The sequence below is a fragment of the Excalfactoria chinensis genome, chromosome 9, assembly GCF_039878825.1.
Source record: "Excalfactoria chinensis isolate bCotChi1 chromosome 9, bCotChi1.hap2, whole genome shotgun sequence".
In the NCBI taxonomy this organism is placed as follows: Eukaryota; Metazoa; Chordata; class Aves; order Galliformes; family Phasianidae; genus Excalfactoria; species Excalfactoria chinensis.
Window position 1 is genome coordinate 13,620,963 of NC_092833.1, and position 13,317 is coordinate 13,634,279.

At 44.3% G+C, this 13,317-nt stretch overlaps 1 protein-coding gene across 1 annotated transcript in view; it reads right to left on the bottom strand.

Annotated features, from left to right (window-relative positions):
- USP13 (ubiquitin specific peptidase 13) overlaps positions 1 to 12,407 on the bottom strand; it is a 38,333-nt gene extending 25,926 nt beyond the window's left edge. Inside the window, exons 1-3 of the mRNA XM_072344461.1 lie at positions 12,234 to 12,407; positions 5,217 to 5,342; positions 1,732 to 1,792 (exon numbers count right to left, since the gene is read on the bottom strand). Of these exons, the coding sequence (XP_072200562.1) occupies positions 1,732 to 1,792; positions 5,217 to 5,342; positions 12,234 to 12,386 (340 nt within the window). The 5' untranslated portion in view covers positions 12,387 to 12,407. The remainder of the gene's footprint in view (positions 1 to 1,731; positions 1,793 to 5,216; positions 5,343 to 12,233) is intronic.
- Positions 12,408 to 13,317: the final 910 nt, after the last annotated feature.

Below are 13,317 nucleotides of genomic sequence, written 5' to 3' on the forward strand. Positions count from 1 at the left end.
CTGTGCATTCTTCCTGGGTGCCTTTGGGCCCTCGTCAGACACTGGACTGTAGTCTAAACAGAGCTGGCAGAGTGGCTGTCATAAAATTTGTCTGTAGACAGATGTCCTCTTCCAGATCAGTTAACATAACAGTATCTGTCAGTGCAGCAATTTGCGAGAGCTCTGTTTTGAGCAAAGTCAGGGATAACTTAGACCACTCATAAATAAAATGTCCTATGAACAAGAGCAGGGGGAATTCTTTGCTCTTCTAAGTATGGTAATATATAAATAAGATCCACTAAACCAAGCAAGCAGATACAAAGAATCTGGCTGCATGGAATAGTATCTCAGGGATGACAGCACGGAATTGATAACACTTTAAGCCCAAGAAACAGGGCCTGCCAAGAAGACTGCAGAAAAATAGACAAGCCAAGACACATTTTCACAACTACATTAGTTCCAGAAGAAGACAAAAAGTGGCATCTCATGGGCCACTGCATCGGCCTTTGGAAGTTCACTGGGATTGAGGCAGCTGGAACTGCTGCCCCAGATCTACTCACTGAGAACAAAAAGCTTATGCTCAAGGACAGAATTGAAGGACTCCTCCAACATGGTGTATCAGAGACATGATGCCACAAACACTGTGTGCCAGCAAACCACAGTGACAGGAGCCTCGCGAGGTTATACAGTGTATCAGTAAGAATAAAGTTTGACCGTGGTTTTACACCTCTTGTTTATGCTTACATTTCTAACACTGCACAACCATTATTGCCCTGCAGCTGTTTTTGTGCTAATCATTTTACAACCATCCAGTAATAAACATTATTTGCAAGGTAAAATGTCTGCAAAAGGCAATTAAACTACCATCTACAACTTAAGAGTCCCATCCTGCAAAAGAAGTTTCATTTGTTTATGAATAATATTAAGGCTTTCTTGTTCTTTAAGACCTCCATTCAAAACTTATTCCAGACATTAACAACAGCAATTTAATCAATCACAACCTCTTAGGCCTCTCAGGGACACATTCCACAGATCAAAGCAATTCCAGTGAGAGACCATGCTATTTGTTCCCACTTGGCCATAAGAGCTGGAAACGGTAAAGAAAATGTTTAACCTCTTCATTATCTAAAGGGGGAAAAAAACAATCACTATTTCCTACTAGTACAAGGAGAACAAATAGAAGAAACAAAAATGTCTCATAAGTAGCGGGAGGGAAAATACAGGCACTGAATCAAATTCCCCTCATCCGTATTTATGGAGCCCTCAGGTTTTCTGGGTAATATGAATCAATATCAAAGCCGACATGCTTTTGATGAAAGGGATGTGGTAAGAAAATTGTTTTCTCGTGAAGAAATGGGATTTATTATTAGACATAATGGAACAAGAATTGGTAAAATATCTTCACAATGTATGAACTGCTGCATTTATTACAGGAATCAACACAACAGTCACTTAAGAGTACCTGTGTAACAACCCCCTAGAAATGTAAATAATCCTTCCCACGAAGTTACAGAGTGGAAAAACGCCACACTGGGGCCAAAATTGCTAAGAACTGCTTGTCCAGACCACTTCTAAACAATCAGAGACAAAAGAAAGAAAAGAAAACAAAAGAAAGGAAAAAGAAAACCACAGCAACAACAGCAACAACTCCTCTCAAGAAGCCTCAAAGCCAAACACAATGGCAGACAGAACCCAAGTACACATGCAGATAGGGTCAGGAAAGGACTGTGTGAAAGCAGCTGTTCACAATACCTAAAAATAGCTTAGCATTCCTCCTTTTTGGTAAAGCTCCACCAGATGCCCCTGGTACCTTCTGGAAAGAGAAAGAGACGATTAAAAATCCATCAAGTGAAATAACAGTAAATCAGCAACAACTGCACACCGCTATCATTTCCGACATGTATATATTTGTTCATGGTCCTTCTATTAAGCCATAGTCTCATCAGCAAGAATGCAAGTTTTCTTCACTCACCTCTGACAATAGGACAACCCAGCACTGCTTACCACCCTTGAGAAAACTGCCATCTAAATCCTTTCTGTTTTGAACTGTCACCAACTAAGCACATCTCACAGTCATCACAGGTGACTGCTGTTCTATCAACAAGACCAGCTCATCCAGCACCACCCAGATCTCTCAATGCTAGTTCCTCTCCAGAACGTCTTAAGGAGTAAATCATAGAATCATAAGCTGAATTGGAGAGGGAAAGAAAAACTATATTACCTCTACAAAAGACTAAGCCTTTCATAACAAATTCCACTGTGATTACTCAACCTCCACAGTAGGGAATGGCAATTTTCTAATGACATCCGGTTTTAAGCACTACTTTCTCAGTTAAAAAATAAAAATGAAAACAATTCCTTAGACTTCTAGGGACAACTTCTGAGTGACTAAGGAAACATGTAAGTTAATACTTTTGCATCTTAAGCTATTTATTAACAGGCGCCAGTAAATCAAATCAAACCAGCCTCTGTGGCAATAATGCGAACATGCTGTGTTATGTGGTGCATAATGTTAGTGTAACCAGTGAGGTTGTTAGGTTACTTTTTTTTTTTTTCACCATTTACGTTTTAAATAATATAGGGACACAACAGGTGGAAAGAAACCAGCCAAGAACCTGTCAGCATAGGGAAAGCTCGTGTTTGCCTTCTGCGCCTTGGAAGGTGAAAGGGTCGCATATTTTGGGTGGTTCCCTTCACCATGTAAATAAAAGCTTTGACCAAAGCAAAAGCTTGAGTCATCAACTGGGTCTTATGTATCAAAAGAAATTTTCCCATTCTTCGAAAGAGAAAGTCCTTGGGTACGCTTAAGAACAAAACCTACTATCTATACGTGAGCATTAGGGAAAATGAATCTGTGATGCAACTCCAGTATTTTAATAAATAAGTAATAAATAAATGAAAATTAAAAATAAAAGAGAAAATGCTTAATGAAGTTAAAACAAAAGCAGAGCATTTCTTCCTTCAAACTACCAGCATTTAACAAGCAGAAATAGTCAAGAACCTAAACCTACTTAATAAAAGCAAGATACCGTGTAACCTGGTTACGATGGTGTAATGAATATATTACACATGTTGTCAGTATCATAGCTTCAGAACTAAGGAAAACTGTTTCCAATACCAAAAGGCTCAGTTTGAATTCTAATGTCTCTAAGTGGGATGTTGTGAAAATCACTAAGAATAGAGATTTCAAAGAGGAAGAACTCATGCGGGGTGTTTCAATCACTGCCAGTCTAACGTGTAATATAGCTTCGTATTTCCAAACTGCAAAAGCTGATTACATTTCAACTGGAATTGCAGATGTTCAATAGTCCTGAAAACCTCAGAACCTGACAGTATCTGAATTTGCTTCCCTACTTGTCAGAAATTATTGAGAATCCTCCTCACTCACAAAGCAATTTGTCTTCTAACAGACGTGATCCCAGCAGGCAGGAACAGCGGTCTCTCAAAAAGAATCTTTAGGTGGTATAACCAATACCTTGAGCTTTACTGTATCACACACCATCGAAAGCCTGGATTAAAAACCAAAACCACAATGCAGCACATGTCAGACACTTCAGGCCTTCACCAGAACAGTTTTATGATGTTTCACATTGCTCAAAGGAAAACACGCATAGCATGTAAGAATCAAACTGTCATGGTAAACAAAATCCATAGCTAACTCAAGAGGAATTCTACTTAAGAGCCAAGTTAGATGACAATATTTGATTACGTTGTACTGGTGAAGACTGTTTCTGACTACATGAGCCAGTGTGCCATCACCTTCACACAGACTCCTCTGCTACACTATGATCCATGAGGAAAAAAACTAGACTTTGCAAGTTGTGGAGTCTCCTTCTCTTGGGATATTCAAAACCCACCTGGATGCTCTCCTGTGCAACCTATTCTGGGGAACCTGCTTTAGCAGCAGTGTAAAACTAAACGACCTCCAGAGGTCCCTTCCAACCTCTATTATTCTGTGAATCTGCATGCAATACTGAACAATGGTTATTTATCTCTCCCTTTTGAAGTTCTTCACCAAGGAAAGGAATTTTTGAGCCCTTATTTTAATTCCAGTTTGCCTTAACATAGAAAATTCACAGGTCACATACTAGAAGTTAAATAGAAGAAATGCTGACAGAGTATCTGCCTACTTGTCTCTAGTCACGGATATCTTAAGAATGAAACCTTAGCTCAGAAGAACTGATGCTAGAACTAGACTAGGTTTTCAAAAAATTCTGTTAATGTTGCAGAGGAAAATGCAGCTTTCAGCCTCACAAGGTAGGACAGTTCTAAAATATAACAATCATTAATAGTCTTCACATGAAAGACATAACATCCACCTCATTGTAATTCTGATAAAATATGAACAGTTACCTACAGAAAATAAAATCGAAGGTCAGAGCATTTTATATAACTGATGGCCTTCACCATCCAGGGGAAACATTGCTTTAGAATGAGAAAAGCAAAATCCCACTCCAAGCAGCTGTTTTAGGGCCTCTAAGTGTACAAGAGAGACAGAGTTCACAGGAGAGTGAGCTATAAACAAACCCACTGCCTTGAATACAGGCAGAAGGCATAAGCAGCCCTTTAAAGACAAACCGCATAAGAACAGATGTTTTAAAGCACTGGTTATAAATTATTATTGATATGTAACGATACTATGGAAGAGCAGCAAACAGGAAATTTGTGTGCATTCATCTATATGTATGTGGGTGTAGAACTGAACAAGGGCAGTGTGTGAGCTCTAGGAACTAGCGTAAATTTAAGATTGACATCACTGGTCAGATCACGATTACGGCTCATGATTTAATGGCACAGGAATCTTAAAAGAACTCATGTCATCCTAAGCCAAAACCTCATTAAAAAAAAATCTCAAACTTCCAGCCAAATCTGAGCCAAACCGATAATTCTACACTTCAAAGGCAGATCACTAAAAAGCACTTAACACACAACAGACATGTAACATGTGGAAGCGCACAGTGAAAGAGATCAGTAGAAGTCAGGCAGCTACATGCATCTTTGGGCAACAAGCTGCCTTTAAGGTGAGCTTAAACCCAATTTAGGGCTTGTGATTCATCTTAGAACTAGAACTGTATGTTAGTTTGTGATCCAAGCACCTGAATTCAATATCCAGCTCCGCATCTGAACATGTGCATTTCTGTCATCCAAATTTTGGTCTATGTCAAAAATACATTATTGAAACAGGCAAGAGACAGAAGATCTGCCATGCTAGTTAGTAGGGAAGCCACAAGTCTCACCTCTATCACATGTCGTTTCAGATGCAAATATACACACTGTCCTGTTTTCCGGTAATGCCTCTCAATGTGTTCCCTTCCAAATCCCAGAAACGTGTTCATGCACACATAGAGACCTCCTTCTGAATCCTAGAAGGAATGACACAAACAGTTACAGCACAGAAGGAACTGGACAGAAAGGACTCAGCAAGCAGAAAAAAAGCAAAGAAATGCAAACCCTTCCTGCATGCACTTAAAATGTGGTTTTCATATCTCACCACAATTTACCAATTTACATTACGAGCCCCAAAGAACCTTCCAAGCCATATCACAGTCTATAGAAACCCACTGAAACTGATTATGTTTCAACTACAGATCAGTGATCACCCAAGTTGGAGGTTTGGAAGACCTAAAAAAACTTAATTTGAGTGCTCAATCCACGAGGATTTGCAGGCATAGAAATGCGTAAGGCATAGAAACAACATAGCACAGACAAATTCTTGGGTGGGAGGGGGAGCATTAGCTTACAAGAACGATATTCCCAAACAGAAGTGTGGCAGGTCTAAGCCCCTGGATTCAGACAACAACTGTTAATCACAGTCTTGTCTGAGACAAAACAGATCTCAGGTGATCTTCTAATTCTTAGAAGTGGTTAACAATAAAATGGGTAAACTGTGAACATCGTTTAGTATCCGAAAGAGATCCTCTCCATCCATGCAAATAGAGTGCTTGGAGATGAAGGCACTACAAAGGGACTGCAGAGATGTATTCCCAGTACCGATTACAAATGCCAACGTTTCAGTAGCACAGCCTGGCAGGAGTCCCATTACCTCTTACCCTCCCAAAAGCTGGGAATTGATGCTGGCTGGTGTCAGGGACTTGTTCCATTGTATTACTGCTGCCAGATCTCTCCTACATCACTCCCACTGCCAGGAGGACTTTCAGTCATCCAGCTCATTGGCTTCGGGTCAGTTTTTCAAGCCTTCTCTAGCACATATTGTTTTAAATAGGCAGTGCATAACAAAGATTGAACCGTTCCCAAGCACTGTGACCTTCCCTCTATTGTGATCATGTCTGTGCTACTGGATGGTACAGAACATCTCCTGTTAAATTCCCCACGAATAGCATGAACTAAATTAACCCACAGGCATCTCAGAAGGGAAAAAAAAAAAAAAAAAAAAAAGAAGAAAACAAAAATCAGTATCTCTAGAAGAAAGTTACAGATCACTCCCAAAATGACACTCGGCTCAACACATGCAATTCTGTATTGATGAGAACTGTAACAGCAACACCTGTCTCGACAGGACACCACCTGTGAGCACCACACCTGAAACAGTGCAGCAAACCAAGATGCTCCCTCCTGCCAGCTGCACCTCTCCTCAGCATTGCATTCCTGCAGGCAGAACCACCACAGGGGAGCACAAAGCTGCCTGTCCTGCCACATCAGCTGTGGCCCGAGTTGCACAGCTCCAGTTCTGTTGAGTGTAACAAGCAGCAGAGGGCCAGTCTGGCAGATCGCAGCTGATCCCCAGCACTTTCCCAACCAGCAGCAGGTAAGTACACCTTGTTCTCTTCCAGAAAAGAAAACTGAAGGGCTAATAGTGTACAACAGTTCTTGCTAATTTAATGCCTGGCACAGAGCTGCTGGGCCCTCATAACCACTGCCACAAAATTCAGTCTCAATGCATCACTAAACACTATCAGTTTCCCACAACCCATTTCCAAGTCCAATACCTACCACTTCCATAAGGCTTAGAGGAATCTAGACTTCCAGTTGATCCAAAGCCCTCACCCACACCCGCACACTATTCATTCCAACATGTCCATTTATATCAAGGCTATCACAGCCTGAAGAACAGCCACCAGTAAATCCCAATACTTCCACAGCGGTGCGCAGAAGCCACAGAGTTGAGGAACAGAACATGAACCAGCAGAGCTAAGACTGCGGGATGGGAGGAAAGATCAGAGAAAGATGAAAGATGCTTTGTACCAAGACTTTAGAAAACATCTGTCTCCTCTTAATGTGAAGCAGAACATACAAGTTTTGGCTTTTCAGATTTAGCTGAAGGATGAACACACATCAAACTCCATTGCTTCGGCTTTACCTACGTCAGCAGCACAACAAGATGAACTGAGCATTCCAGGATTCAGATCTGTGAGGTGAAGCAAGAGTTTGAACAGTAGAGAGTCTAAACTTAACACGTGCCATAAAGTCATGCATTTAGCAACTCAGATATCCCAGTGATGGTCTCTCTGCACAGCCCTGGGTTACCCCTTTAGCCATCTCAGGTCTGATCTGCATAAACACTACAGGAGATTTTATTTAAAAGTAAACAAACAAAAACCACCGTGCAATTTGGAAACCCAAAAGCAACACTTATGTTGGGTGAGTAAAGGAGGTCGGTGAAAATCCCACATCTAGTTTTCAAAAAAATCATAAAATACAATTATAGTTAAAATGCAATACATTGATTTTAAATTCCACATCCTCAACCCTCAGGTTTATCTACCTTCAAGCTGTTATAGCTTGGCTGTCTGGTTTTACAGCCTGTATTTCAAATCCTTTGGAATTATCACCTGTGAAAAAGCCAAGGACGTGTTCTGTGGAAGAAAATCCCATATGTAGGCCAGCCTAAACAAAAATATATGCTGTTGTCACTCCACAGTTTCAGGAACTTTGTTTACAATTTTATTTGCTTGGAGACCATTCTCTCTTCTCCTGGAGGGAATCCATGAGACCACGGAACCTGCGCTGACAAGCAGCCTATGACAACAATCTGACACTTTCAGCACATGAGCTAAACGTAGAGCCCGATTAAGTTGGTTGTGGTTACTAACAAAACAGCTATTTCTCCCAGAGAACACAGGCAGACTATTCCCTCTTGGAAAGAAGTGGACAGAGTGTTCAAAAGCTGAAAAGGTCACAGCAAAACAGAGGCACACGTAAGACAGCCACCTATGCACAGTGCTGCACAAAGGATGAGATCCTGCTTGGTGCTCAAAGCACTCTCAACTGATGTAAGAGAAGCTCAGCGCTGGTGAGTTTAACCCTACTGAAAACACAACCAGTTCTGAAAGGATCAACATTTTACATAGCTGCAGCACATAACTCTTTGTAACTGACATTTAGTTCAGACATGCATGAAAGTTAATGCTGGAGAAAAGCAATGTACCTCGATTTCACACCAGAAGAACATAGCTGCTTGTGCTGAGAGACAGAAATAGGAGTTGCAGCAGGTTTTGGTTGTTGTTTTTTTTCCCCCTGCACTCTTGCCACAGTACATGCAAAGCTCAGGACCAAGTGGTACATAGACATGGTCTTCCCTTCCTAGCCCAGTCTGAGTACTGGGGCTTGTACTTGCTGCCACTCAGACCTTGATCACTGCACCCAGAAGACCATTCAAGAGCAGAGCAGAGTTCTTACCCTGAACAAAAGGGAAAGCAATTGCTCTTATTTCTTCCTGTTCTTTGCTGCTAAGATGGTCAGTCACAGTACACCAGATGCTTCACTAATAGAGAAGGAGATATGCTGCCCACAACAGGGAGAAAAGCATTTAAAAACATTCATTTCTCTCGTTTAAATAATACTTCATGGTTTACACAGGTAGGATGAGGAATGAAAGGGTAAGGAATCCACAGCAAAAGAGTTCAAATGTGGCAGCAAGTCCCTTCTTAAGCCTGAAAAGCAGCAGGAATGCTAGTGAATTAGGGGTCTGGAAAACACAAACACCAGCCCACCAGGAGACAGAGACCAGCACCTCACTGCAAACACACTCATGGCACAGACACCAAGAGCTTTCAAACGCTACTGACTCAATCAGGTTTTGAACTACTGAACTGTATCCTATTACCCAACTCTGAGCCACTCCGTTCCCTCACCGAAGTCCAGGGTTTAGCAATTTCAGCTCAGACTGAGATGGCCGAGACCATAACAAGCTCATAAAAATGGAATTGGTGTGGTAGATCTACTAACATGGCAAACCCTTACAGACTTGGGCACAATGACTGCTGTGCAGCTGTTCACTTTAGACCCACCAGAACAAGATACTTGCTAATAAGGGGATCAGAGAAAAGAGTATAATTGCAGCTTAAGACCCACCGAGTCTCCATATCTCAAACACAAGGAATGGAGAGCTTGTTCATTCTTTAGCCTATAAAGTCCAAGTCAGGACAGATTGCTCATTTTGCCTCGTCTACAAAAAACGTGAGCACAAAGAACTGTTACAGACTCTATTCAAAGTGTCTGTCCATCAGTAATCACCACAATTAATCTGGCTGCATCCACAAGGCTCCTGATGTACAATGACAGCTCAATCTGCAATATATTTGGAACAGTGACAGTAACATTCCTAGCATACACATATTGTATCAAGTTCCATAACAGTGTAACTAAATGACAGACCTTTTGTTTCAGGACAGGCTTAAAATGAATAACAGAATTTCAGTACTTAATATTCATCTAAGCAATGTCTAATACCTCATAATGAGGCCATCTCTGCCATGCATCAGTACTACTGACAAGGAAACATGACAAAAACAAACTCTGCCAACCAACTAAATACAACAGCACATAGAGATGTTGCCAGCAAAACAGAAAGTCCACTTTCAAGTTTGATCTAAAAACATACAGCAGTGAAGGAACTTCGTACTACTGGAACTGAAAGATGAAAGATGAGAGATGGGAGAAGCGGTGGGTGAGCCAGGAGGAAAAGAAGAAAAGCTTCTACAAAGTTACTATTTGATCTCACTTTGTGGCTACAATATGCAAAATCCCACGCAGTTTGAGGAAAGATTTGCCCACCAGATGGATCTCCCCGAGATGCAACAGTACAACACCGCTCTGATTTTGCAGATTAGCGCTCTGCAAACCAATTCGCTGCCTCAACAGCTTCCGAGTCATTTTGCAGTCAGACCAAAAATATCTGTCTGCAGGAATCAATTTGTCTCAGTATATTCAGTCCTCTTATTCGTTTCCTCAGTGCCATTCACAGCCCATCAATATCAACACGACATCTGTCCACTTCTCTCAGCCAGCAGCCTCAGAGACTTTCTCATTTTCTTCAAGGAATATTGACTACAGGAACACCCAGAAAGGCAGGATTTATTTCTAGGCAGATACATGAAGCAGTCATTGATATCTGTGCATACTGTAAGCTCTCAAGGACTGCAGTCTCAGTTGTGCATAAACAGGTTAGTTTTACCCTACTGATGATGTGTCGTTGCGCTATAAACAGCAATCAGCTCAGTTTAGTCTTTGGGAATTGTCCTAACCCAGCCATTACAGAATTCTCAAGACACAATAATGAAGCCAGCAAGATGCACAAAGGAAGCTGCTGTCAACAGCAAGGTTTTCCAGCAGAGCAAAGCCAAGTTTTCATTTTCACAAGCATACACAATCCTGTATCCACATGTACAGGACCCAGGCCACCTACTGAACCAGACAGCTTGCTTCTGTTGGACTGTGCTATAGCAGCAACCTGTGCCCTTTGCAGGGAATGCTTCAGAGCACCTCCATTTACAACGTGCACACTGTACACATACACCTTTCTTACACTCCAGCTTGTGTCTCTTTTCCAGCACTCATCTCTCCTTCTGATGTCACTGGTCTAAAACGATCAGGAGTCTCTGAGATGAGAATCCCACTAGAAGGTGGATTTTCCAGTTGAACATTACAGCTCTGTACAAATAACTAACAATAAAAGGACAAAAGATTATGCAAATGCAGCCTTCCTCCTCCTGAGTTTCACCAGAGTACACAAAGTCAAGCTCATGGACCAGAGGTCACTGCGGACAAAGCAAGAAAGAACAAGTCCCCATCACAGCAGCACAGGTCACCAGAGTGGCTGAGCATCATCTCAGAGGAATAAGAGACAGGGAATTTCATCATTCCAGTTGCATGAAAGTGGTACGAAATGCAACCGCAGCTTCTCAGCCCATTGCTGGAGGGAACCCGAAATCTTACCTTAGATAATAAAAACCAGAAGGATGTGTTTTTAACACAGACTGTTTAACACCGAAACAAGAATAAACACACGTATATCTTCTTTCACAAAGGGCAGACAGCTCCATAGGAGGAGGCTCACTGTGGTTATACAGAGCTGAGCACAAGGTCATCCCAACACCCTCCTGTTACATTCTGTTACTTTTACCTACATTTAGCCCAAATATTTTGCTTTGTTCAGGTACTGCTTTTCTAAACATACTTTCCGCTGTGTTTATTTGAGGTTTCTTGGGGGACTGTTTTCCTGTGTTTTAATTTGCAGCAGTATTGGACATCCTTTCCTATTGGTTAATGGAACAACTTCTATAAACCATAACAAAAGCCAGAAAGTTATTAAGCACATTGACCCTCTTTACCTGAGCAGAAACCCGAATAAAAAGCTACGCTAGGCTGGTTCCCCCCTCCAAAAGGAACCAACAAAACTCGTTAAGCATATAACGCAATTAGCGCCTTTGCAGCAGGGTCTGATGGGGCAGCTTTAATCAGCCCGCCTGCAGCCAGGGCTGCTGGATGACACTTGAGAGCAGAAGAGCACGGTAAAAATAACCTCCCTACAACGAGGGCTGATGAGCACCAGACAGCTGAGTCACCTTTAAAGCCAATTTCTGATTTTCTGCATTAGAAGGAACTACTGAAACGAGGTGGGGAAAAGAGACGGAAATCTCTGAGGCGCCTTTGGTTGGATATTCCGTACAGTAACCCCCAGGCTGCGTTCAGACTGACGCCATTTGGACATCAACGCGAAGCGCTCAATCAGCGCCGGGAAACCTCAGCTTCACGTGGAGCACCGGCTCTGAATGCACCCCCAGCTCCGTGCAAAGAGTAATTCCCGAGCACCTGCTCCTCAAACGCGTCCCGGCCGCCGCGAGGAGGTCAGGGGAAGCGGGGCTCGGCGCGACCCCCCGCGAGGGGCGGCTGAGGGGAGGGGGCCGCAGCAGGTGGAGGAGCGGAGGGACGAAGGCCGAGGGGCAGGCCGGGCGGGGAGGGGCGGCCCCGCAGCCCGAGGACGAGTCGGGGAGCGACGGCCCCGCTGCACTCACGGGAGAGTCGTAGGAGAAGGCACACTCCGTCTTGTAGACCCGGTCCCCGGACTTGGGCACGCGGATGGTGGGCATGTAGGGGACCAGCAGCTCGCCCAGGTCCCCGGCCGCCATCTGCGCGTCGCCGCCGCCGAACAGCGCGGCCCGCTGCATGCCGCCTGCCTGCCTCCGGACGGCGGGGGCAATGCGGGCGGAGGGCGGCGGGGCCGGGGCAGGGCGCGGCGGCGGCGGGAGCCGGGCCCGGGGGAGGGGAGGGGGAGGGAAGAGGCTATTTTTAATCCAATGGCAGCGGCACCAGCTGCGGCGGCACCGGGGGGTCCCGGCGGGGGCGGAAGGAGGGGCAGAGCGGCAGAGCGGCGTCCGCCCGCCCGCCCTCAGCCGCCGGGAGGTGCCCGCGGGGGCCGCGCTCGCGGCTCTCCACAGGGCGTTCCCGCCGGGCTCCGCTCCGCCGCGGGGTGTTGGAAGGCGGAGGGACGAACGAGGACGGAGCTCCGCTGTTCTGCCCGGAAAGCCTCGTGCTCTTCATCGGTCTCTGTCGCGATTGACAAAGCGCTTATAAACAAGGAGCGCCGCTAAGAAACAGGAGCTAACGTGGAAGATCGATGCAGGCAAGAAGGACCAGTCGAAGCGCTGACACAAAGTCGATCCCAGTCCTTCCGTTCGGCAGCGCTCCGAAGCAGCTAACGAGGCGGGCTGCGCTGAAGACAGTCTGCGTAACGCTGCTTCACGTTACTTGCTGCCAGCGTTAGCAGCTGGAAACCACGGGATCCAGGGATTACTGCAGAGTTTGGGCTTCTGCCCTTTAAAAAGTGGAAACGGACAATCCTGACCCCGCAGGAGACGCTGCCCTCACCCTCCTGAGGGATCCCCAGCCTTGGGGCTGCCGAGGCCATTAGAACCGAAGGGAACACATCCCCCTAGCGGCAGAAGGCTGACAGGTAAACAGTAACGTCCTCGCTGCATAAATGCTTCCTAAAAGCGGCATAGAGAAAAAGGGGGGAAAAAACCCACAAACAGAGCGATGTAACAGCTTCCAGAGGGACCTCCTTGCGCGTGATCTACAGTGAGAATGGTCTGCTTTGAA